Here is a 24,377-nt window from a genome sequence, read left to right as displayed (position 1 = left end):
AAACTGTTTCTTACCATGTGGAGTTTACATTGTGCTGTCCCACGGAGTGTGTGGGGGCGAGGGCGTGGGGCCGTGGAAAAGGCTCTCTGTTGTAATTTTTCCTGACTTTGCTGTGGCCTTGCTCGCTGACTTCACTCTGTAGGCCAGCCTGCTGCTTTCTTGGGTAGAGTTAGCAGTACGGTTTGCAAAATGACTGAAGGTTGGACTGCCATGGCTTGTGTAGTATTTTACTGTCTCTCCCTTTATTTGTTTTTTGTTTGTTTTATGAGGAAGATCAGCCCTGAGCTAACATCCATGCCAATCCTCTTTTTGCTGAGGAAGACTGGCCCTGAGCTAACATCTATTGCCAAGCCTCCTCCTTTTTTTCCCTTTTTTCTCCCCAAAGCCCCAGTAGATAGTTGTATGTCATAGCTGCACATCCTTCTAGTTGCTGTATGTGGGATGCCGCCTCAGCATGGCCGGACAAGCGGTGCATTGGTGCGCGCCCAGGATCCGAAGCCAGGCTGCCAGTAGCGGAGGGCGCACACTTAACCACTGAGCCACGGTGCTGGCCCCCGTCTCTCCCTTTATTTGAATTCTCATTTCATATGAGATCGAGCTCAAGGTTGCCATTATTCATTAGACATTTCTTAAGTGCCTACTATGTGTAAGGCAGTTCTGGGTACAGAAAATGAAAATGAGGGAGTCTCCCTTGAAGCTTAGAGCCCAGTAGGAAAGATAGACATGTCATATCACTTGTGAGCATGGTGATGGAGTTATCCAAACTGTGCAGAAATGGCCCACGAGGTGTGATCACATCAGGGAAGGCTTCTCAGAGGAAGGGACATGAGCGAAGTTTTGCAGGAAGAATTAGACATTCGCCCACTGGTCAGGGCTAGCTGCAGGAGGAAAGTGCACATTGTGTGTTAAGTTCTCCCCAAACCAACAGCAAGCAGCTCCTGGACTGGGCACGTTAGCACTGGCATTCACCTTCCTTAGTTCTGTTCTCCTTGGCTGCAGCTACCTAGTACAGGGGACATGGGCCCTCACGCCTTCTGGAGCTCCTTAGGGCCCTGGCTGCCGGCCAGCGGGGGACCCTGCAGGCTGGGCTCCTGGCAGTGGCTGTGGGAAACGGGATAGAAGTGTTTGGAATTCCAGCGGGAACTGGCAGCACTCTTCAGCCTCTGGAGTGGGCTTGTCCTGCCTGGGTCTAGGGCCCAGCTGGAAGTTGAGGCAGGCGTGTGTCACTGCACTCAGGCCCTGCCTTGTCCTGCTCTCCTCTAGGGCCATGAGGCCAAGATCTTAACCCCTAAGTCTTTAGGGCTGTCCTGGATCGACCTTGAGCTTCAGAGGGCTGGCTTTTGGTTGATACATCTCACTTTGCAGGAGGAATGATGTGAAGGGATGCCCTGCCTGAGTCCTCTGTCTAGGTCAGGGGAACATTGCCTTTTTGCTGTGCATTTTACAGTTTATACAGACTTTACACACCTCTCCTCATCTGGTAGCATCACCAGGCTTTGGGCGAGGAGATGGGCTCAAGAGAGCAGGTGATGACGCATGGTCACGGCTGCAGCACAGAGACAGGCTTCTGCCCAGGCTCCTGAGGGTCAGCAGGGCTCTTTCTCTGCTGCAGTGAATGCTCTGCAGACCTCATATGTGCAGTTAGCAGGTGCTTAGCAGAAAAAAGGGGTCAGTGGCCAGATAGATTTGGCCCATGCAGAGTTGATAGTTAAAAGAGGTGGCCTCCTGCAGATCCCCTCAGGGCCTACACACTGTGATGTGGGGGAGTGTAGGATGCCACACCTTCCAGTCTCATCTGACAGCCATTCTTGTTGAATCATCTGGAGAGACTGGAGTTACAGCTGTCGGTGTAGCCAGACTCTTGGGTGCACATTCCATCATACATTTGTCAGTCAGAGTTTGACTATATTCTCGGGGCCAGAGTTTTGGTCACAAAGTTGACCTTGAGCTCCTTTCAAGCACGGATGTTTCTTTCAGTGTGGAGGAACGACCCATGTGTTGCGGCTCAGCTGGTCACCTGACGGGCACTACCTAGTGTCTGCTCACGCCATGAACAACTCCGGCCCCACTGCCCAGATCATCGAACGGGAGGGCTGGAAAACCAACATGGACTTTGTCGGGCACCGGAAAGCTGTGACAGTTGTGGTGAGTGTGTTCAGTCTCAGGTTGGCCAGCTGTCAGCACCACCCTGAGTGGTACCCTCAGAGCCTGGGCAGTGCCGTGCTCCTCAAGGCTGGGTCCCGTTTATGACTGAGGTGGTGGGCTCTGAGGTTCAGCACATGTCACATTCTTATTTCATTTTAAATACTTATGTTTCAATATTTAAAAACTAATTTTACAAAATAGAATACACGCTCATGTGTTTTATTGACAGACTTTAATGTGATGAATATCACCAAAACCAGACTTTGATTAGGAATACTGTAGGTCTGCACTACATGGGTACTCAAGCATGGTGGTCCTGACAAGTGGCCCACTTGTCAGCCTCCAGGAAACACAGGTTCGGTTCTGGTGCATGTGCCGAGCACGTGTGCTTGTCCCTGCACCCCAGCAGCGGCCAGTCGTAGCTGCAAGGCCATGCTATGGATCACTGGAGTGCTTACCCTGAGTCTGGAGCTGCTCGCCTGATCTTGACGTGGAAGGTGAGAGGTGCCAGAAGATGTGGGCTACTGTTAATCTTTCAGGCTCTAAAGAGTATCCAGCTACTCCTTTTATGCTCTGGATTACTTTAATTGAAGAGTATCCTGAGAGTGCCCAAGGCAAGCTGTTGAGCAGTTGTGAACAACCTGTGAGACCAGGATTTTCTCAATCCTGGGCAACCAAAACAAAGTAAATAGATTGGCAGGCTAAGGTGGATGAAAGTAAAGGATTGTCCAGGACCCTGATCTCAGTCTTTTGTATCCACCAAATGGGCTCATCCTTCCCGTGTGTAAATTGATAATAAATATCATATATTGTGACTTAAAATATGAACTTTATACAGATAAAATATTGCTTATTTAATTTTTTTTGTATTGAATTCCATGTAGGATTTGTTTTGAAACCAAGACCTTGTTGCTAAAATGTTTGAAAAGCACTGCTTCATGGTTAGCACAGTGCTTCCACATGACTCTTTCATGTGATCCTCATAGCCACCCTAAGAGCGGCTCTGAGCTCACGGCTCTGTGAGGTCACGGTGCTGAGGCCTTAGCCAACTCGGTGGTAGTGGAGATTCAAGCCCAGGGTACACGCCTCTGGGTTCCATGTTCTCCAGTCTCTGTGTACTCCTAGCCATTTCTGCCTGCCCTCTAGAATTAGAACCCCTCTGGGCCACCTGGTAGCAGGCTCTAAGGAACCACCCTTCTTGCTCAGTTGTCCTGGCTTGGGGATTCTCACTGAGTCTAGAGCTCCCACCCCTTTCAATTTAGGAAGGCAGCAGAGAGCTCAGTATGTGCTTCCAACAGTGATGCCCAGGTTACGCTGAGGGCAGCCCCCTGGACTGAGCTTAGCATGACATAGCCATCATCCCTGGCCCAGTGAGATCATGCATGGTTGGTCAATCTCTGCTAGACAGTTTTGACTGAGCAACAAATCCAGTGAGGAGGAAGGGATTAATGGAGTGGACCTCTCCTAACAATCCCTTTGTCCTCCCTCAGGACCTTGTCCCTAAAGTCCGGGTCCTGGAGCTGGCCCTGCCCAGACCAGTAGGGATGCAGAGGGCCAGTTTCAGTAGCTCCCATGCTATTGAGGTGGCTGCACACCCAGAACTGGGCAGTTGGTAGAGCCAACTTCAAATCCGCATCTCACCTTTACTCATTTGGTGACTTGGCGCATGTTTTCTGGCCTCTCTGAGCCTCTGTTTCATCCTCAGCAAAATGCCTGCTGGGGCCGGGCTGGTGGCGTAGTGGTTGGGTTCACGTGCTCCGCTTTGGTGGCCCAGGGTTCATGGGTTTGGGTCCCAGGCGCAGACCTGCACACCACTCATCAGGCAGTGCTGTGGCGGTGTCCCATGTACAAGGTGGAGGAAGTTTGGTGCAGGTGTTGGCTCGAGGATGGTCTTTCTCAAGCAAAAGGAGGAAGATTGGCAACAGATGTTGGCTCGGAGCCACTCTTCCTCACCCCCAAAAAAATTGCCTCTTAGGTAGTTGTGACAATGAAGTAATGTGTGTTGAGTGCCCAGGGGTGGGCTCCCACCTGTGGGCTGGGATTATGGTATGTTTCTAATACTTGCCATGGGGTACATGCTTGATGCTTGATTAATTATTTTAACATTTGTTATTTGGCTTAGAAATTCAACCCAAAAATCTTCAAAAAGAAGCAGAAGAATGGGAGTTCTGCAAAACCCAGCTGCCCATACTGCTGCTGTGCTGTTGGCAGCAAGGACCGTTCTCTGTCTGTCTGGGTGAGCCCCCACCATGAGGTTTTGCTGCAGTGGGGAGGGGAGAGGTGTGCTGGTGAAGGAGGTGGAGCCTGGAGGCCTGGAAGAGGAGAGACTCCCACTTTCGGTGGTGCTCAGTGTGTGCTTCTGCCGTATACCTGAGATCAGGCCTTCCTGATACTCTGGAAGGAAACACTGAAGACTGAGTCTGGGCCCAGCCAAGAGAGGCCGCCCTGACCCCCAACCAGAGCAGCTCTGGTGTCCAGACTCAGGGAACACTCTCAGTGGTCAGGGCCATAGTTGGCATGTTGTGTTTACTTCTTTTTAAAAAAAAACCTTGGTATCAACATAGAACCTACATAAAGTGTATTCACCTGAAGTATACAGCTCAGTGCATTGTCATACCTGTTTATATCAGTGTAACCACCACCCTAGAACACTCCCCTGTTCCTGCCTAGCCAAGACCCCACCCTTGACCAAGGCAGTCACCCTTAATGATGTCTGTCACATTGATGAATTTTGCCTGTTTTAGAACTTCATATAAATGGAGTTGTGCACTGTTTACTTTTTTGTGTCTTATGTTGTTTTCACTTGGCATATTGTTGATGAGATTTGTATATGTTGTGTTTAACAATAGTTTCTTCCTTATTATTGATTTCCCCATAAGCAGAGTGGATTTAAAGTTGTAGATTTGAAGGTTATCTTCTGGCTGCATTTATTAGAATTGTTTGTTGCAGAGAAGTCGATTGCTGTGTACATTACGATTTTTTTAGGCCCAATACTCATGTAGCACCCATTCCAGAACCTGAACCCTAGTTCCATCATAGGCAGTTGCAGGTGTATTCTTCCTGGGCTTCTCCTGGCCTGGGGCTCTGTTCATGGTGCCTTGACTGAAACGTCACTGATCAAGATCCAGGTATTCACACATTCTAGATTTCTGAGGGGTCTGTAGGCACATTTCTGGGAGAAGGGCAGGAGTATTTTTTTTCTGAAAGTGGAATTAGGGTAGGGCAAGATTCTTCTTGTGGTTTCCAGGTAATTCAGACTCCAGCCCTCTCCTCGGCACTAGAGTGGCTACAGCTCCTCCTCCCCTCCACATGCAGTCCCAGCCTCCCAGAAGCTTCCTCAGCACCTGCTGGTCGCTCTGCAGGAGTGAGTGTATTCCTATCCAGCTGGCCACCTGTGCTCCAGAACCTGTCAGCAAGGTGGTCAGACACTAGTATATGAGAGATGAATTTCGCTGTAGCTGTGGGAACGTGGAGACAGTGCACGGCCCAATGTTAGAATGACTAGATAACGAGTATGCATGTGGTGAATGTTATGCAGTTATCAAAAACAGGTTTTTACAGGATATTTAATGACATGCTCATTATGTATTAAATGAAAAAGCAGGCACAACCATGTGCCTTATTTTAAAGAATAAAATATTTGCACAAGAGAGATCAGAAGAAAATAACTCATCAAAGCATTAATAGTGGTTAACTTTGGGTCTGGATTAAGGGCAACTTAAACTGTTTTTGTCTGTTTCTGTACTATCTACACACACTTATAGAATGAGCCTGTGTGACATAATAATAGCTAGTTACACCGAGTCTTGGATATACATGTGTACCAGAAATCCTTGGGCCCAGAGAAGAGGTGCTGGGTTCTCTTGGAGGCTGTTTTCCTGTCCTAGGAGCTGCCTTTGCTGCCTCATCCCCTGTCCAGGCCTTGGCATCCCGTCCCCTGCTTGGTAAACCTTCTCTGCTCAGGTCATGGCCCTCCCAGCAACACCTTCTTTGTTGCTGGTTGTGTGTACAAAGCCATCTCCCCGGCCAGACGCCTTCAGGCAGGAGCACTCTCATCTGCATTTTTTGGCAGGCTTTGGTTTCCACAGTTTGGGATTTTGGTGGTTGCTCTGTGAAGAGAGGTGAATATATCCTGTATGTCAGCAAAAACTCCAACCAAGTCTTCTAGGACTGATAGTATTAACTGAGGACTGATAGTATTAACTGAGCTGAGTGGACCAAAAGTGGTTTTCAGTTATTGCATTAACTTTTGCTGCTTTTTTCCTTCCAGCTCACCTGTCTGAAACGGCCTCTGGTTGTCATCCATGAGCTGTTTGACAAATCCATCATGGATATCTCCTGGTAAGATGGATTCTTGTTATGACGCACAGGCTAGGAAAGGAGAAGCCACGTATTGGAACACGAGGCCTCCTGGATGTGATTAGGGTCAGCTGACCGGAGACCCTTGTGTTGCAGCCAGAGCAGAACCCCAGGGTGCTGTTTGCACATGACTCAGGAAAGGCAGACAAACTAGTGTTTGGGAAAAAGAGAGCGCTATGATCCTAGCTCCACTTCACTCTCTGGCATTGCAGGAACCAGATGAGCATAGATGTGGAGACACATTTTCTGCTTCTCGGTGACCTCATTTAGATGTATACTCCCTCACATTTTTTTTAAATAGTTTCAAAAATAAGATAAATAAAAATGAAATTCTTACAAAACACATGATATTTCGTACACGTGCTTAGAACTAAAGGGCACCAGAGCCCTCTGGGACGTGATTGTCTCCCCCCATCCCCACCCCTACCAGGGGTTTCCAGCATCTGCCTAGAGCCCTGCCCTGCCACTGAAGCATGGGTGACCACCGCAGGCACTTGCTTCCAAGCTGCTGACAGCCATCTCTTTCAGGACTCTGAATGGGCTGGGCATTCTGGTGTGCTCCATGGATGGCTCTGTGGCATTCCTAGATTTCTCCCAAGATGAGCTTGGAGACCCCCTGAGCGAGGAGGAGAAGGTAGGAGACCAACACACCGCCGGCTGGTGGCCCATATACTGCGAATGCTCTGGGACTACAGAAATAGCCACCATAGCTCTGAGAGACCACTTCAATCGGACCCTCTTCTTATGACATAGACACATTGTTTCTTAAAGTGTTATTGGGTATTCACCTTTTATAGATTGTAATCCTTATCTTCTTTACAAAATAGATTAATTTAAAAATGAGTCTATTCATGTCAGAAATAAGTTCTGGAATTAAGAAAAAAACGACTTTAGGCATCTCTTCTTGACCTGATAATTAGCTACACACTGGGAGGCTTCCCCCCTAGGAGAAAGCGGGAGTGGCTCCCAAGGGTCCCTGCTCACGTCATTTTCCCCTTGTCTGGTACTGACATAGTTGCCATGGAGCAGCAACTATAACAGTGATATTGATCCTTTCTTAGTGCTTATTGTATGCCAGATTTTGGGCCATGTGTTTTGCATATATTATTTCATTTAAATTATATAAAACCGTTCAAGACAGGGCTTCTCCAATTCATCAGTGCGGTGACTAAGCCTCTGAAAATAGTGCAGCCCTTTGCTGAGACCACACAGGACCCTTAGGTATGAGAATGGAAGCATGAGCCAGGCCCACTGCGCTTGGGCCAGGCCTCCTCTCCTCTGTGCTCTGCCCGGGACAGTGTGGCCCATGTGCCCTTCTTCAGGGCTTTGGGAAAGGCTCTGCTTTACCTACCGTAGACTTAGAAATCTGCCATTTCTACAAATGGGCCTTTGCCAACACTTAGTGAAAGGTATTCATTCGTCTGAAAGGAGCACTATGAAAGCCAGAGCAGGTGGGCAGCTCTCCCTTTAGTGATGCAATTGCTGGTAGAAGCTCCCTCTTAAGCTACTGTGTGACACCCCGCCATGATGTAAACCCCTCGGGGATTGGGGTCTGCCTTATTGGCAGCACCTAGAACAGGGCCTGGCACCCCAGCAGTCATTTGTCAATGAAAGGATGAGTGTCTCAGTGGCCTCAGGTCTTCTTTCCACCTCGTCCCTGTCGTCATGTAACCTTGGATCACTGTCCACTCCCCTTTCTCCGGAGAGTCGCACTGGAAGCCTACATAATAACCCTGTCTAGCTTACCATTCCCCAGGTGACAGACAGGGACCCTGTGTTTGAGGAACGCTAGGGCCAAACTGAATTCTGCCTCGAGATTCCAGGGGAAAGATTCAGGGGAGAGGGAGTAGGAGCCAAGGTGGCAAGTGGGGGATTTCCTGGCCAGCTGCAAGCACACGAGCTCCTGCAGGAGCAGGTCCCAGGGTCCCGCCTCCCCTGCCTAGCATCCTCGGCTGTGAGGCAGATGTCCTCCACGCTGATTGTTAGCACATCCTTGTATGAGTCTGCTCATCATCACACCATCGCTCCGGTCTGCTGGGGTCACTATCCCTGCCCACATAAGGTCTTGTCCAGCTTGTTGTGGCACAGGACTAATGAGACCTGGGAATAGAGAGGGAGGGGCCCTGCTCAGAAGGGTGAGGACATGTTGGGGGACAAGAGTGGCAGAGAAGGATTCCCCCATGTCTTCTGTGCCAGGCCTTCCTTACTCTTAGAGACACTGTTAGCAGCCCCGTGGCAACCTCCAACCTCGTGGGGCTGATGGCTGCAGACAGGAGCAGTGCAAGTAGACTGGGGGATTCAGTGTCTGATTCCAAAAAAGTGTTTGTGATCCTTGGAGTGATTTAAGAGCCTCAAGTTAGCAATTTGAGTGTCTTAATTTTAGTTCAGCAGATGTTTATTGCCATTTGTTCCACCAGACCTTGTGGTAGGTGTTTTCTTATTGGTTATTCATTTGCTTTCTTCCCCAGCTATAGATACACAGGAGGCTGTAAACATCTAGGGAGGGTAAAAGACCTCAAGAGTCATCTAATCAGCAGCAGGCAATACAGGGTGGGAGGTGGTAGAAAGCTGGCATCCTGGGCTCTAGGCAGAGCTTCCAGGCTCTGGAACCTCTGCCCAGAGCCCTTTCTGCTTTCAGAGCCAAGAAAGTCAACATGCAGCTTGCCAACTGGTGGGCAATATCCACTACGTTGCTGCTCATCTCCGGTTTGTTGCACTTCTCTCTGCTTTCTCTAGAGCCGCATTCACCAGTCTACCTATGGCAAGAGCTTGGCCATCATGACCGAGGCCCAACTCTCCACAGCCGTCATCGAGAACCCTGAGATGCTCAAGTACCAGCGGAGGCAGCAACAGCAGCAGCTGGACCAGAAGAGTGCCACAGCCAGGGAGACAGGCTCGGCTGCCTCAGTCACCAGTGTCGTTAATGGAGAGAGTCTGGAAGACATCAGGAAGGTGAGGGCTCAGCTGTGGCACTCATGCCACCTGGGCATGTGTCCAGGGACAGGGCAAGGGGACAGACATGAGTGGTGGGGAAGCACATATGTGCTCTGTCTGGAGAGGACCCAGGGGTAAGCCAGCTTGGGGCCATTTGGCTCCGTTGTCATCAGCTGCATGAGGTAGTAATGAGGCCTAAGGCACCTTTATCAAAGGCCTCCTTGTCCCAGGGAGCTCTAGAGGAGGTCATCTCTATAGGCACTTCCAAACCTCACTTCTAGCCTTTCTAGGAAATTCTAGGTAACTGAGAATATTGGGTTTCAGGCTCTGCCCTTAGGAGACACATGTGGGCTCCTGCTTCTTCCTCTGGAAGCTCATGTTTCACTGGGAAGGGGGTGGTGAAGATGGGGCAGGAAATGTTGGGATCTGGAGACCTGGAGAGCTTAAACCATCTCCAGGAGCTTGCACAGGGTGACAAACCTCCCCACGTGACTCAGACACAATGTGTGACTGGGAGTGATTGGTTATAAGCCTGCAGTAAAAGTTTGCAAATCATGGCTTAGGGACAAGTGTAGGGTACAGGTCTCATTTTTTAGTTTCCCTGTTGAGCCCCATGGCTGCCAGGCAGGGGTAGCCAGCCTGGCACATGCTCCCTGCCTTGGGCACCTGGCCAGGCCTGCAGTACTGGTGATGGAGAGGAAGGTGCTGGAGCTGGTTGAACTAGGAGCTTTCTGTCCTTGCTACTTTACTGTGTAGGAAGTTGAGCATGCACTGTGGTAAAAACGCTTGTTCTTTGATTAGGCAGCTTAGTTTAGTTGGACCGGAAAGGCTATAGAAAGGGAAGTTAGAATACATTTCCTTAGAAGCTTTATTTCTTGATATTTGGAGATAGTTGGCAGAATTCTTCCATTCATTTATATCCCTCTACTTTGCCAGAATCTTTTAAAGAAACAAGTTGAGACTCGGACGGCAGATGGTCGGAGGAGAATCACGCCTCTCTGCATAGCACAGCTGGACACCGGGTACTCGTTCACTCACCGAGCTTTTTGTGGCCTTATCTGGGGGAGGTCTTCCTCTCTCCTTTCGCCAGTTAGCACTGTTGTGATCAGGACCTTCACAGGCTCTTGGGCCAGTCTGACCCATAGAATCTGGAAGTGAGGGAGTTGCGCCCAGCTTCCCACCAGCCTCAAAGGCCCCACTTCCCACAGAGCCCTTATGCGTACTTCACTCATGCTGAAGGCAGGCTGGGAGGAGCCTGCCACAGGCTGGGAGGAGCCTGTCCAGGGCCAGTGTGTCCTCACAGCCTGCCCTGCTTCATTGTTAGGGTGTTGGAAGACACGCCAGAGAGAAGTCGGACTGATTTTTTTTCTATTTCTTTTCCTTTTTATAGCCTTTTTCTGATTCTGAAAGGAATATATACACGTTGTTGAAAATAGTAAAAGCCTGAAGAAGAACATAAATGTTACTAATACTTCAGTCTCTCAGACATAATCAACTATTAACATTTTGGTATCTGTATCTCCAGTCTTTTTTCCCTACTTGTTCCTGTATCTTGACCTTGCATCCATTTTAATAAATAGTCCTCTGAAGCAATGGCTTGCTGATTGTCCAGGTTCCCAGCCTGTGAGTGCACCATGATTTACTTAACTAGCCCTTTAACTGTGGACTTGTAGTTTGTGTCCAGTTTTGTGATTGTAAATGAATTTTTGAGCACACCTGTGACTGTTCCCTCAGGATACTTCCCAGAAGTAGAATTGCTGGGCGGAGGGTGGGGCTTTGAGGCACATTTTCCTGAGAGGGGAAAAGGGAGGAGTGGGCTTAGTCACCATTTGCTGTTGTCTCAACATCTGTAGTCAGGCTTGCTTTTGTATTGGTCATTCTCCCCAAAGGGATATATGTTGATTCAAAGGATGATAAGGCCCTGCATGAAAGAAATAGACCCCCATTGTCAAGGTGATTCACTCTGGGTTTTATACTCATTCAGCCAATCTGCTCAGGGCACCACACACGGTAGTCCTCTGCACTTTGCAGTTGTTCATCCATGAGCTATTCCAAATCTTCCTTGAAGTCAGTCACCTTCAGTCGTATGATGCGCTGATCTGACCTTGTGTTAGGTGTGCAGGCTCTAAGGCCCTTGAGGGCAGAGACCTGACCAGGTGGAGCCAGAACCAGGTCTCCTGACTCCTCCCAGAGAGTGGTTTTCCTTTGATCAAGCCTTTTTCCCATTGTGAACCTACAGGATAATGCCACCTGCCTACCTTTTAGTAGGACCAAATGAGAGAAGTATGTGACTGTGCTTTGAACACTGCAGGGCTTGTGGGAGGAGTGAGGGTCATGGAGGTGGTGGTAGTGATGGTGGCACTTTTGTTCTTTGGATCCTTCCAGGCCTCACCTGGTGAGAAGGCAGAGGTAGGTGGCTTCCTTCCTGGACTTGAGCCAGATTTCTGCCACAGGGTGCATATTTCTGGCACCAGAACTTGATTCTTTTGGTCTTAAAGGCTTTTTTGCTCTCCTGATTCCCATGTTAAAACAAGTAGCAGCAGAATAGGCAATTATTAGCTTAACTAATCAAGAAAGAAAAGAAATCACAAATATTTAAAGTACAAATAAATGGGAAATAATCACAGATAAAGAATAAATCAAAAGGAGGAAAGACTTCTTTGCTGAACTCTATGCAAATAAACTTGAAAATAGATGATTTTGAGGAAAATAAAATTACCAAAACTGAAGAAAATCTGAACAGATGAATTACTATAGAGGAAACAGAGGACACTATCAAAGAGCTTAAAGCCACCAGCCTAAGAAGGTGTCGCAGAGAAATTCTAACAAACTTTTAAGGAACAGATCATTCTAATACTATTGGAAACACTCAAGTTTGTAGAAAAAGAAGGAAAGCTTGCAAAATCTTTTTTTTTTTTTTTTTGTGAGGAGATCAGCCCTGTGCTAACATCTGCCAATAATCCTCCTCTTTTTTTGCTGAGGAAGACTGGCCCTGGGCTAACATCCATGCCCATCTTCCTCCACTTTATATGGGATGCCGCCACAGCATGGCTTGCCAAGCAGTGCGTCGGTGCGCGCCCAGGATCCGAACCGGCAAATCCCGGGCCGCCGCAGCGGAACGCGTGCACTTAACCACTTGCGCCACCGGGCTGGCCCCGCAAAATCCTTTTTTGAAATGAACACAACATTTACATGAAAATGTTACAAAGATAAAACGTGATAAATTCCTGATCAATCTCATTCCAAATGTCAATGCAAAATCCTAATAAAATAGTAACAGAATCTTGCAGTGTGTTAAAATGTCAGTACACTATGACAGAGTAAGGCTTATTTCAGGAAAGCATGGTGGTTCAAATTTTGGGAAACTTAATTTACTTCTGCATGTTAATCAAAAGAAATATATGATCATCTCTATAGATGCCTAAGATGCATTTTTATTAAATTCAACATTGTTCTAATTTAAAACTCAATTAAAAAGGAATAGATAGATGCTTCCTTAACTTGACAAACTATCTTATTTCAAATTAAATTCAAAAACTAAACAAATATCTACTCTCGTGAGTATAACCTAACATTGTTCTAGAGGTCCTCGCTCCTACAGTTAGTTAAAAGGAAGAATAAATTAGAAAAGAGGTGGTAAGCTGTATCATTATTTAAAGATGATATGATCTACAGGAGAATCAACTGGAAAAACTGCCATAGACAATAAAAGAAGATAATAAGGTAACTGGATACAACTGACATAATGAGATCAAGTAGCACCAACTACCTTTAGAAGATATAAAGGAAGAAATCACTTTCACGAATGCAATACCTGGAATGTAACAAGAAATGTAAATCTTTCTGAGGAGAAATTTTAAAACCCTACTGAGAGACCTAAAAGAAAATTCAAAGAAACAACTAGAAGTGCACCCGTTTCATAGCTAGGATGACTCAACATCACAAAGATGACAGATCTCTCTCAACCTATAAATGAAACATGAGCCAATACAAATAACCACAGGAGTTTTCAGAATCAGACAAGCTGATTCTAAACTTATGTGGAAAAATAAATAGAAATAGCTGAAATATTTCTGAAAAAGAAAATTAATCAGGGAAGACTAGCCCCACCAGAATTAAAACTTACAAGCTATAATAGTTAAAACAGTGAGGTACTGACACATGAATAGACAGAACAATGGAATACAATAGAAAACCCAGAAATAAGCCCAAATATTTATGGGAATTTTAAAGGTAGCATTTTGGATCAGTGATGAAACATTAGCTAATCCAATAAATGGAAGTCAGGACTACTGGTACCCTCTAGAAACAGTTGGATCCCTACCTTACAACTTAAAATTAGATAACATTCTGAACAGCTCAGAGATTTTTTTTTTAATGTTTGACTTTTTCATTGTTTAAAATTTTAGAAGATTCCATAGAAGAATATTTTTATGATCTCAGAGGTAAAGAAAGTCTTCTACAAATGGCACAGAATTTAGACCACACAAAAATAACATTTTTTGGCAAGGAAAATTGCACCATAGTCAACAACATTACACCTGAAATTTATACAATGTTATAAACCAATGTTACTGCAATAAACAAAAAATTAAAAAAAAAAAAAAGTCAACAACATCCTGGGGAAAATAATTCCTGCTCATATAAGAAATTTTTAAATATGTAAGCAGGTCTCACAATCAATAAAAATGACCAATAAACAAATAGAATAGTAAAGCATATGGACAGTTCACAAAAAAAATGATTGAAATCAGATGCTTCTATGTGAAAGAATTTGAACCTCACATCAAAATAGTTGCAAATTAAAACTATAGTAAGATACCATTTTTTATCATTTTGTCAAGTATCAAGAAATTTGATAAAGCTGTTTGGGGTGTGGGTTTGGGGAAATAGGCACTCTCATACTCAGCTTATAATTTAAACCTCTAAGGAGGGCACTTTAGAACTATTTATCATAACTCATCAGTGAACATTCCATTTGCTGCTGCAATTCCACTTCTAGGAATTTATCCCATGTAATATGTGAAGCAACAGGTATGACAGTTATAATAGCAAGCATCTTTGAGCAGCTACTATGTGTTCTGTGTGTGTGCTATGCTAACGACTTTAGTCCTGACAGCAGCCTCATGGGGAAAGTCCTGTCACTTTCTGTTTTGCAGATAGGAACCTGAAGCACAGAGTGGTTGAAGTGCCTAAGGTCCTAGAACCTGTGCATGGCAGAGGAGTGAGACCTGGTTGAGTTGGCCCAGGGCCCTCAACCTTAACACTGCAGTATCTTGCCTCCTGTTGCAGCAGTGTCTGTTACAGAAAAAGCTGGGAGACAGCCTGGTCGTTCCTCAGTAGAGGCTGGTTAGGTAAATTATGGTACATCCATACAGCCCATAATGAAAGGGAGGCCTGCTCTTTATGCTGCGTTTCATTCGTTCTGAGACACAAGTTTGGACATCTTAACGCCTCTGAGGTCGGGGTGTATCTTATAATCAGTGGCATCTGGCAATTATATTTCTCACAGTTTTTTCTTAGCAGTACATAAAGTACCAGTTCATCTCAGATTCAATTAAGCATAATGTATGAAGTGATTTTAGTTTTCTTTTTACTTTTCTGTAACCTTGCAGATTTTCTTCCATGAAAATAACTTACCTTTGGACCCCGAAAAAAGTTACTTAGAATGTATAAAGTCCTTGTTGTGGCATCTGATTTCTGAGGCTGACTTTTGTTCTTCTTGATGGCAGGGACTTCTCCACAGCATTCTTTAACAGCATCCCACTCTCGGGCTCCCTGGCAGGCACCATGCTCTCCTCTCATAGCAGTCCACAGCTACTGCCCCTGGACTCCAGTACCCCCAACTCCTTCGGCGCCTCGAAACCTTCCATAGAACCTATGGCAGCAGCCGGCGCCAGGCCTGCAGGCGATTCTGTCAGTAAGGACAGGTGAGTGAGCCCCAAGACTTGCTCCTGTCCCTGGAGAAAATTCAGGTTTGGGCACGGTTCCAGAGACGCTTTGTGGTCCCGTCAATAAAAAAGAAAAAAAGATGGGCTGGCCCTGTGGCTTAGCGGTTAAGTGCACGCGCTCCACTACTGGCGGCCCGGGTTCGGATCCCGGGCGCACACCGACGCACCGCTTCTCCGGCCATGCTGAGGCCACGTCCCACATACAGCAACTAGAAGGATGTGCAGCTATGACATACCACTATCTACTGGGGCTTTGGGGGCAGGGGGAAAGGTAGAGGATTGGCAATAGATGTTAGCTCAGAGCTGGTCTTCCTCAGCAAAAAGAGGAGGATTAGCACGGATGTTAGCTCAGGGCTGATCTTCCTCACAAAAAAAAAGAAAAAAGAAAGAATGAGATGCTTGATTTCAGATGAGGGCCTACTCAGAAGGGAGGCCTTGTTCAGGTAAGTCTAATTCACAGGGTCATGAGGACTTCACCTGCTAGGGGAAGATGCAGTCCCAGGAACAGTCTACTAAGGGTGGGAACTGGCCAGTGACACATCGCCTGCTGCATGGTCAGCACCACCTTCTGGCACGTCTACACTGGAGGTGGCTTAGGCCCTCACTGAACTCTTGGTGGCATTGCCACAGGCAGGGTGCTCATGTGCTGGGCCATAGACCCCCCTCACACTCTCAGAATTACATTCACTCAGGGAGCCCATGTTTTCACTGACCATTACCTGGAAACCAGGTGAGCATTAATAAGAGCCAGGAGCCATGCACTCAGTGAATATTTGCCCAGCAACTGCTCTGGGTTACACCCAGCATCTTCAGGGGGTTTATTGGTGGGTCCTCGTCCTCAGGGAGTTTGTAAGCTGTGGGGGAAGAGGCAGCCACAAGGGTGCGGGGATGGCTCCTGGGGTCCCCTGGGCAAAAATGGCCAGCCATCCGAGGGGGTTGGTGGGCAGGTCTCAAGAAGGCTTTTCAGAGAGTGCCCTGCTCAGGGCCCATACAAGCCAACCAGTGGAAGGGTATGGGGAATAAAGACAGCAGCAAAAGCAGAGCCCCTGAGGAAAGGTGGAAAAGGGGGAGAAAGCTGCGCTTCTGAGCTTCTCCCTAGAGTGAAGATACAGAAAGCTCTGAGATATGCATCTTAGGAAGATCACTCCAGCAGGCAGTGGTGCCCAAATTTAGCCATGACCCTTGTACACACAGCTGATACTATTAGAGTGATTCTCCATTGGCGGGGAGGGGATCTTGTGTTATCACAGCCTCCTACTTCTGGGCTCTGGTGTCGTGGCTGTGGAGGCATGCATCAAGTGCCAAGTGGCACGTCTCAGGGAAGTGTGAGGGTGGATGAGAACGAGATGGAGCAGCTAGACCAGTTAAGAAGCAAACCCTTCTGGGAGGAAGGGTGTCTGGGGAAGGACAGAGAGCCACATCTGAGAAATGTTTCAACAGTTGGTCCTGCAGGTCGTGGGAGAGGAGGAGAGGGCTATCCAGAATGCCTGCCAGGTATCGGGTATGGGGCCCAGGTTGAGGGTAGGGCTGTTAGCCTGGATGTGGTCAGTAGGAGGCCTGGTGGCTTTGGGACCCAGCAAATGGGATGCACCTGGGCATGGGAGGAAGCTGGCAAGCTCATGCCTGTGCCTCTTCTTTCTCTGTAGAGTAGAAGGCAAGGGCTGTGGGGTGAGCACTTGGAGGAGAGTGTGAAGAACGTGTGGTTGTCACGCTGAGGTGGGAGGGGCCCCCAAGACCAGAGGATGCGTGGCTGAGGATGACGTCCAGGAATAGACAGTGGCTTCAGGAACCCAGGTGGGGCTTTCTCATCAGCCCCACTATCGAAGCAGGAAAAGCTGGTGATTGGAGTGGTTTGGGGTGGAGTTGCTGTATTCAGGTTGTGGAGATGGGGCTATATATAGAGAAAAAAGGGTTGTAAAAACCACTCTTTTGGTCTCATGCTACCCCTAGAAGCTCTGAGAACAATACAGTAGGGCATATGTGAGTGCATTTGCTCTTGACCTTCTCAGATAGCCAAATTTCCAGGATTTTAACACATGGCAATATTAAAGAAATAGTTGGGAATAGTAGATCACATCTTGATATTGTTTATAGAAGTTTGATATTTGTGCCCCTTTCAGTTGGCTTCAAGTAATGCAAATCCCAGACAGACCCCCAAATCCTTGATGTGCTCTCCCATCTTCTTCACTCCACCCCTAGTGTGAATGCTACCTCTACTCCTGCTGCATCATCACCCTCCGTGTTAACAACCCCGTCCAAGATCGAACCGATGAAAGCGTTTGACTCCCGATTCACAGAGCGTTCCAAAGCCACACCGGCTGCTCCTGCCTTGGCCAGTGTGGCTCCCACGGCTGTGGAAAGGTAGGTGGTGGATACATGGGTCCCTGAGAGACCAGGGAAGGTGCGGCCTCAGGCCAGCAGTGCAGTGTCCACTTTCCCACCAGGCAGCCTGCCCTCTCATGGGGGAGCAGACTTCAGTCCCTCTATACTCAGGAACCCCCAGCTCCAAGGAGAAAGGAGCTGCTGCTTCAAGTGAGAAGATGGCTGGAAGGAGCCATGGGGGAAGTCACAGCAGGCACAAGTACATGAGGGCTGGTCAGTGCACAGTCTGTGCTGAGAATAATGTCATTGTTTGAATGGAGCCCGGAGTTTGCCAAGAAGAGGAGCAGGAGATTAGTCAGAGAGATGGAAGGCTCTGGTACCGTGGCACTGTAGAAGTAATGGCCTTCTGCTCAGACACTAACCAGGAGGTTGAGAGCTGAGATAAAAGTGTTGGAGGGGTGGTCTTTGTGAAGTCTGATGGGCTTCTGAGCTCTTGCAGGCTCTATGCTGCTTGTCCATTCTCTGCACCTCCCTTAGCATACAGCAGCCAAGTCATGTGGGATGTAGTTCTTTATTTCTTGGGGTTGCAGGAGTCTTCCTGAGGTGGCCAGAGTGAATCAGCCTCTGCCATTGACACAGAGTTTCTCTGCTTCCTGGGAAGGCCCCTCCCTCTGAGCCTGCCTCAGCACGGAGCTCACTGCATGGCCCAGTGAGGTGTGGACTGGGAGAGTTAGAGGTGGGCTGGACCACCTTTCTCCACAGGGGTCAGGGGCTTAAGTGCCGTTCTCTCAGTGCTGCATCCCACTGCAAGGTGACTAGTCTTAGCAGCCTTGGGCAGCCACACCCTAGCTTGTGCTACCATCAGCCACATGCAGGGACATTGGTCAAAGACTCTTGCAGTAGCCACACAACCAGCAGGTGCCCAGCGAAGGGAGCACTTGTTATGAGACCTGTCCTTGCAGTAGATGGTGTCTTGGAGCTAAAGCCAGTGTGCTGTCTCTGTGGTTTCACCCTTGATTGTCTGAGCAGGATTTGTTCTCCTTGGAGAACAGCCCCTGGAAGCCAGCTTGGGAGGACTCTCCCTTCAAGTCTGTTGCTGCATCTATGACCATGGTGTGAGAGCTTGTATGCTACTCTGTAGTGTGATAATGCTTGTGTTAGTGTACAGATATTCCATGGGATCTTTTTATCTGGCAGTTTCTCTGTCTAGCAGTAAGGAGGATCTGAAAACCTTTCTACTGCTAAACACCTTGAAATACTGGATAAAATGTAACACATATCCCTAAAATACATGACTAGGTCACAAGAAAGTAAGAGAAGTCCTCAGGAACCAAAATCTAAGAGTTAACAAAACAACCAGAGCAGTGGGCTGGACCGTACCATGGGTGTTGGGCTGGGAGGTTACTGACCTGGTGACCAAGGACTTTCAGTTTTAATCGCTACACAGATTCAAGACAGAGCCTTGGGCCTGAGCCATGTAGGAGGTTAGAACTGAGACAGCAGGTCCGGCCCCGTGGCTTAGTGGTTAAGTGCGCGCGCTCCGCTACTGGTGGCCCGGGTTCGGATTCCGGGCGCGCACCGACACACCGCCTCTCCGGCCATGCTGAGGCCGCGTCCCACATATGGCAACTAGAAGGATGTGCAACTATGACATACAACTGTCTACTGGGGCTTTGGGGAAGAAAAAAAGGAGGAGGATTGGCAATAGATGTTAGCTCAGAGCTGGTCTTCCTCAGCAAAAAGAAGAGGATTAGCGTGGATGTTAGCTCAGAGCTGATCTTCCTTACCAAAAAAAGAACTGAGACACCAGCATAAAGTCAAATTGCTTGGAAAAGTACACCTCCAGTGAGAGAGGACTACAGAAAACCTGACTGGCAGCATAAGACCTGTTGTCCTCTGGGTTAGAAAAACAGTCTTCCATGGAGACTTTAGCCACAGGCCTGCCCTCACTTGGATTGGGGATCAGTTTAACACAACCTGTGTTGTCTAGAAATCACCAAGCTGAGAAATAGACACAAAAGGAGATTCTGGTCTAATTAACAACCAGAGACATTTGGCAAAGCAAAGGCAAATCCACCCTGCAGGGACATTTCCCTGACCCCAGAGTGTACAGTGTTCCCACGATGAAGCACTGCCTAAGATGGACTCAGAATCTAAAGTAACAAACACATGAAGAAACTGTATGATGCACAAATGTCAGGAGACGTAATGAACAGGAGGTTTAGACTTTTGTAAACCTCTGATCATAGGATTGTTAGATGGAGACTGTAAAATAAATATTCATAAAATAATCAGACATGAAAGAAAAAAAAGTAAACATGAGGAAAGATTAATATGCTATCCCATATATAAAAACTAACTCAAAGTAGCTTAAGGAACTACGTGTAAAAGCTAAAACTATAAAAATCTTAGAAAAAACATAGATGTAAATCTATGCCATCTGGATTGGGCAACTGTTTCTTAGATATGACACCTAAAGCACAAACAACTAAAAATAAGAAAATAGATAAATTGGACTTTATCAAACTTTAAAACTTTTGTGCTTCAAAGAGTACTATCAAAAGAGTGAAAAGACAACCTACTAAATGGAAGAAAATATTTGCAAATCGTATCTGATAAAGATCTAGGATCCAAAATATATAAAGAACTCTTACAACTCAACAATAAAAAAGACTAATAACCTAATTAAAATTGGGCAAAGGATTTGAATAGAAATTTCTCCAAAAAAGATACACAAATGACCAATAAGCACATAAAAAGACACTGAACATCATTAGCCATTAGGGAAATGCAAGTCAAAACCACAATGAGATACTACTTCATACCCACTAGGATGACTGTGATAAAAAATGTCAGATAATAAGAAATGTTGGTGAGGATGGGGAGATGGTGGAACCTTCATAGATTGCTGGTGGAATTGTAAAATGTTTCAGCTGCTTTAGAAGGTAATCTGGCAGTTCCTCAAATGGTTAAACATAGAGTTACCATATGACACAGCAATTCCGCACGTTGGTCTATACCTAAGAGAACTGAAAACATGTTCCTGCAAAGATTTGTACATGAATGTTCATATCAGTATTACTCATAATAGCCAAAAAGGGGAAACAACCCAAATGTCCATCAACTGATGAATGGATTTTTAAAATGTGGTGTATCCATGTAATATATTATTTGGCAATAAAAAGGAAGAGCTTAGCTGTGCTACAACAGGGACAAATCTTGAAAATGTTATGCTAGTGAAAGAAGCCAGTCACAAAGGACCACATATTGTGTGATTCCATTTCTATTAAATGTCCAGAATAGGCAAATCCATAAAGACAGAAAGTAAATTAGTCATTGCTGGGGGCTGAGGGGAGGGGAGGATGGGACGATTGCTGATGGGTACAGAGTTTCTTTTTGGGGCTGCGAAAATGCTCTGGCATTAGATAGTGGTGATGATTGCATAACCTTATGAATGTGCTAAAAACTACTGAATTCTATACTTTAAAATGGTCACTTTTATGGTATGTGAATTATAGCTCAATGAAAAAAAAGGAATAATACACCATCAAAAAAGACCAGATAGATTTGGAAAGAACCAAAAAATACTTTTAGAAAAGAAAAATAATATTCATTGCAATTAAAAAGTCGGCGGGCATATCCGACAGCAGATGAGACCCCGCTGAAGAGAGCATTTGATCTGAGGAACTGGCCCAAGTACTGCAGACGTGAAGGGTGGAGCCTAAGAAGGAGAGGCAGAGAGAGGTCCATGTGCACCTGGCAAGAGTTCCCCAAAGAGGGCATGTTGCGGGGCAGTTGTCAAGAGGGAGTGGCTGATGTTTTACAGGCTTAACGCCAGTGTTGAAACCTTAGTTTTGGAAATGGAGTGAGTTATGAACAGAATAAATAAAACTAAGTCTCCACCTTAGAGAAACCACAGAGCACCATAGACAGAAATTCCTTCTGTTCTTTGAGGAAGCTGCTCCAAGCTTGCCTCGCGGGTTTCCATGGCCGTTGTCACATCATTTCCTGTCTCTTGGGGAGAGCAAACCCTGATTTGAAAAGCACAGAGGATACCCTTAAACTGGGCTGCTAGAGGGCAGTCTTGACTGCATGACCTGGGCCCTGATGCCACCAGGGTTGGTCCCTCAGCAGCTATGTCCTCAAGGTTTCATGAAACCTTTCAGCCATACATACAGCTCCAGCAATACCTGTAGAATAAGGGGCTATCAAGTTTGCCATTCTCAGCTTCTTACTTGTAAGTGGCAGTGAGTGAGCATTCACTTGGGGCTGAGCTTCCTGCTTCCAAGGCAGCAGTAGTGTCAGGTGAGATTCCAAGAGCCTGGTGCTAAATTCTAAGAGGAAGTTATGGTTGGATATTCCTGTGAAGAAAATAGAATAGAACAAAGCACAACATCTTTAATAAAGAAGGGCTTTACAGAAAATGCAATGTTTTGATACAGCTGTTTCTTGCAATGATTCTAAATAAAAGCCAGGAAGAACCCTTTTAAAACACCCATCAGTGGAGGTTTTCCTTTGGGGCACAGTGTCATGTGGTGGTTAGGAACAGCACTCAGAGCTATACACCCTGTGATTTGAGTCCCATCTCCCCACTTCATGGTAGAGTGATGAGCAAGACACAGTGTTTCTGAGCCCATCTCCTCCCAAGCAAAAGGCTCTCCCAGGAGCACCTATCTCATAGGAGGCGTATCTCGAGGAGTGAAGAGGGGACACTGTGTCCTGGTCTTCACAGTGAGCAGCACATGTCAGCTCCTGTTGTTGCTCCTTTGTTGTACCTCGTGATGGCTGGGCAGTGAGGTCCCTGCGACCTGACTGGCACTTCTTAGCCAAGAGCCTTAGATGAGTCTAGAGGCTGAAGGCTAGCCTCCCAGGTGCAGGATGGCAGTCCTGGGTTATCCTGTGGGTCCTCCACTCCACTATGCCTTAAGGCTGTGTGTCATTGAAAGGCACAGAAGGGTCCAAGTTGGCCTGATCAGACGGAACTTAGGATGGAACCTGGTTGCAAGAGAGGCAGCCCTGGCCAGCTGTGATTTTTTTTCCTCAGCAGGTATCTGGCTTCAGGTGACAGCTGCTGTGGATCCACAGTCCGGTGCTCCCAGGGGTAGTGGGTGACTACTGGTACAGGTCCACATAGGCTGGGAGGTGCAGTTCTCATAGGGTATCAGGCAGAGGCAGGAGGTGGGGAGACTACCGAGGGCTCTCATAGAGGTTCCAGCCATAGAAAGTGGGGCAGCCTGAGCTGGGGCAGTGCCAAGCCAAGTGAGGTTGATGGGCCAGTGATGAGCTCAGAAAGTGATCAAATAATTTAGAAACTTATATGACAGTTTGACATTGTTGTGACATTCTTATTGTATTTTACAAAACTAGTTACACAAAAATCTGAAAATTTTAGAAAGGATTTTTAAAAGGATTTTGGGAAGCACTCACTTAGGGTTTCCAGAATATCAAGCTACATGCAGAGGTGGATGCTTTGCCCTGTTGTAGGACATCAGAAATGGGGAGCAGGCTCTGGTTTCATGGAGCAGAGTCGGGTTTCTGGTTTTCCCCAGTTTTTTACATGGATACAGATGGATAGAGTTCAGGATTGTACACACTAGCACACATGCCCACATTTCGATGACTTGGGCTACCAGTAGGGAGAACAGCAGAAGACAGTACCTAGAGGAGCAGCTAACAGGCCTAGAGCCTATGCTCACACTTGCTGGTTAGCAGGGAAAAGGCAGGCAGGGATGAGGGCTCTTGGGCTCCAGGCTGGAGTGTAATTCACAGTGAACTCCTTGAGGAAAGGAGTTTAGTGATGATGTCTTTGACCGAGGGATTCTGTCATATCCAGAGATGTTTATTGCAGCATTATAATAGAGAACATTTACCCGACTGCCTCAAAAGAGAAAGGTTGAGGAAATAAGCTATTGATTATGTATACTCTCATTAATATTTATGAAGATTGAAGTACTATGGAAAAAGTAGTTCAGATGGAGTATTATTTGAAAAAAGCAGGGCATGAAGTTATATTCAATTAAATTACAAAATAAATAAATACAACCAGAAATTAAAGGGGGTGTTACTACCAACTTTACAAAAGTAAAAAGGATGAAGGTATTATATTTAATTGTATACCAATAAATTATATAACTTAGATGAAATGGACAAATTCCTAAAAAGACATAAACTACCAAAACTGACTCAAGAAGACTTGACAATCTGAATAGACCTATTAACAAGTAAAAACTTTGAATTAGTAATCAAACTACCCACAAAGAAAAGCCCAGGCCCAGGTGGCTTTGCTTGTTTATTCTACCAATGATTTAAAGAATTAATACCAATTCTTCACAAACTCTTCCAAAAAATAGAAGAGGAGAGAACATTTCCCAACTCATTCTATGAGGCCAGTATTATCAGGATACCAAAAGCAGACAAAGATATCACAAGAAAACTACAAACCAATGTCTTATAAATACAGACACAAAATCCTCAAAAGTATAGCAACATATTTAAAGAATCATACCCAATGACCGAGTAGGATTGATCCCAGGAATTCAGGGTTGGTTGAACATTTGAAAAGCAATTCATGTAACACACTATATCGTTAGAATAAAAAACAAATACCACCTGATCAGAATCCAACACCCATTCATGATTTAAAAAGAAAAAACTCAACAAACTAGG

General features: G+C 46.3%; 1 protein-coding gene across 4 annotated transcripts in view; it reads left to right on the top strand.

The window, feature by feature from the left end:
• LOC131398520 (protein HIRA) overlaps positions 1 to 24,377 on the top strand; it is a 108,379-nt gene that overhangs the window by 37,509 nt on the left and 46,493 nt on the right. For all 4 annotated transcript variants that reach the window (XM_058532143.1, XM_058532140.1, XM_058532141.1 and 1 more), the window contains 8 exons: positions 1,978 to 2,145; positions 4,268 to 4,381; positions 6,416 to 6,486; positions 7,033 to 7,138; positions 9,241 to 9,456; positions 10,375 to 10,460; positions 15,171 to 15,368; positions 17,589 to 17,750. In XM_058532143.1, the coding sequence (XP_058388126.1) occupies positions 1,978 to 2,145; positions 4,268 to 4,381; positions 6,416 to 6,486; positions 7,033 to 7,138; positions 9,241 to 9,456; positions 10,375 to 10,460; positions 15,171 to 15,368; positions 17,589 to 17,750 (1,121 nt within the window). The remainder of the gene's footprint in view (positions 1 to 1,977; positions 2,146 to 4,267; positions 4,382 to 6,415; positions 6,487 to 7,032; positions 7,139 to 9,240; positions 9,457 to 10,374; positions 10,461 to 15,170; positions 15,369 to 17,588; positions 17,751 to 24,377) is intronic.

This window comes from Diceros bicornis, chromosome 35 (assembly GCF_020826845.1).
Source record: "Diceros bicornis minor isolate mBicDic1 chromosome 35, mDicBic1.mat.cur, whole genome shotgun sequence".
In the NCBI taxonomy this organism is placed as follows: Eukaryota; Metazoa; Chordata; class Mammalia; order Perissodactyla; family Rhinocerotidae; genus Diceros; species Diceros bicornis.
Note: the sequence above shows the minus strand (reverse complement) of the source record. Positions and strands in the feature narration are given on the sequence as shown.